Raw genomic sequence first — 1487 nt, forward strand, 5'->3', positions numbered from 1 at the left:
ACACACACACACACGCACACACACACACACACACAAAGAATTATACAACCATGACTTCTGAAAACACCACCTGTCCGAGATAACACTATCATACCATCCACCACACCATACATTTTCTTGTCTTTTCTGGTCTTTTCTTTTCTTTTCTTTTCTTTTCTTTTCTTTTTCTTTCTATTCTATTCTATTCTTTCCTCTTCTCTGTTTTATTCTTGTTCTTTCTTTTCTATTCTATTTTATCCTCTTTTTTTCTTTTTGTATCTATTCTATTCTTTTTTCTTTCTTTTCAATTTTTTCTTATCTTTTCTTTTACTTTTACATTCATTTCTTTTTTTTTTTTGTTTCTCTATCCTTTTCTTTTCTGTTCTTTTCTATTTCATTCTATTCTTTTCTTTTCTTCCCTTGTCTCTTCTTTCCTGTTCTATTCTATTTTCTCCTTGTCTTTTCTTTCCTGTTCTATTCTATTTTCTCCTTGTCTTTTCTTTTCTCCTCTTTACTTTTTTCCCCCTAATTTAGATGACCGTATTACGAAACTGGTGGTTCTAAAATGTGGTATACCGTATCTCGCTAAGGCGGTGAAACAAAACTGATTCAGTCCTGGGTTGTCCCTGAAACACTGAGGATGTTTGCCGTACCAGATACATGTATAACTCAACTCACAAGTCTGTCAGGGATCTAAACTGGGGAACGCACCCGGCAAAAGACTAGTGGGGGTCTACCCATCTCAAAATAAAGTCTCAATAAATAAATCTTTTTTTTTTTTGCACTCGTTGCCATGGCTACCCAGATATTGGCCCCCGCAGAGAGCAATAAGTGACCCAAGTAGATCATATTAGATTACATACGACGTGAATAGAGCTCGCTGGTGACGGGGGCATGGCGCAAGCAGACAGGTGCTAGATCTATCTATCTATCTATCCATCTATCTATCTATCTATCTATCTGTCTGTCTGTCTGTCTGTCTGTCAGTCAGTCTGTCTGTCTGTCTGTCTGTCTGTCTATCTATCTATTTATCTATCTATCTATCTATCTATCTATCTATCTATCTATCTATCTATTTATCTACATATCTATCTGTCTGTCTATCTATCTATCTATCTATCTATCATTCTATCTATCTATCTATCTATCTATCATTCTATCTATCTGTCTATCTATCTATCATTCTATCTATCTATCTATCTGTCACACAATACCATGTGGAGTAACTTAGAGCCTCACAGTAAATAATGCATTAAATAGCTGTGCACGCAAGGTTAAAGATTTGAACATGGAAAGAGAACTGTGTCCAGAGGCTGAACCATCATGGACCTCTAATAATAGGTCTATGGGCTGAACCAATCAAGGATGGAGTCAGTGAAGCCAGCGACTCACCCTCAGGTTTGTGACAAGCATGGCGTCCATTATCTTGAGCAGGGTGTCCCTGGAGCTCACCAGAGCTTTGTTCCGGGCTTTGATCTTGGTTTCTGTGATGTCTGTTTGGGGAGGGG

At 37.7% G+C, this 1487-nt stretch overlaps 1 protein-coding gene across 1 annotated transcript in view; it reads right to left on the reverse strand.

Annotated features, from left to right (window-relative positions):
• Positions 1 to 1487, reverse strand: part of LOC101849764 — a gene marked incomplete in the record, with an annotated part of 33919 nt that overhangs the window by 19412 nt on the left and 13020 nt on the right. The window contains 1 exon segment of the mRNA XM_013081737.2: positions 1372 to 1472. Within this exon segment, the coding sequence (XP_012937191.2) occupies positions 1372 to 1472 (101 nt within the window).

The sequence above is a fragment of the Aplysia californica genome, unplaced genomic scaffold (assembly GCF_000002075.1).
Source record: "Aplysia californica isolate F4 #8 unplaced genomic scaffold, AplCal3.0 scaffold00144, whole genome shotgun sequence".
In the NCBI taxonomy this organism is placed as follows: domain Eukaryota; kingdom Metazoa; phylum Mollusca; class Gastropoda; order Aplysiida; family Aplysiidae; genus Aplysia; species Aplysia californica.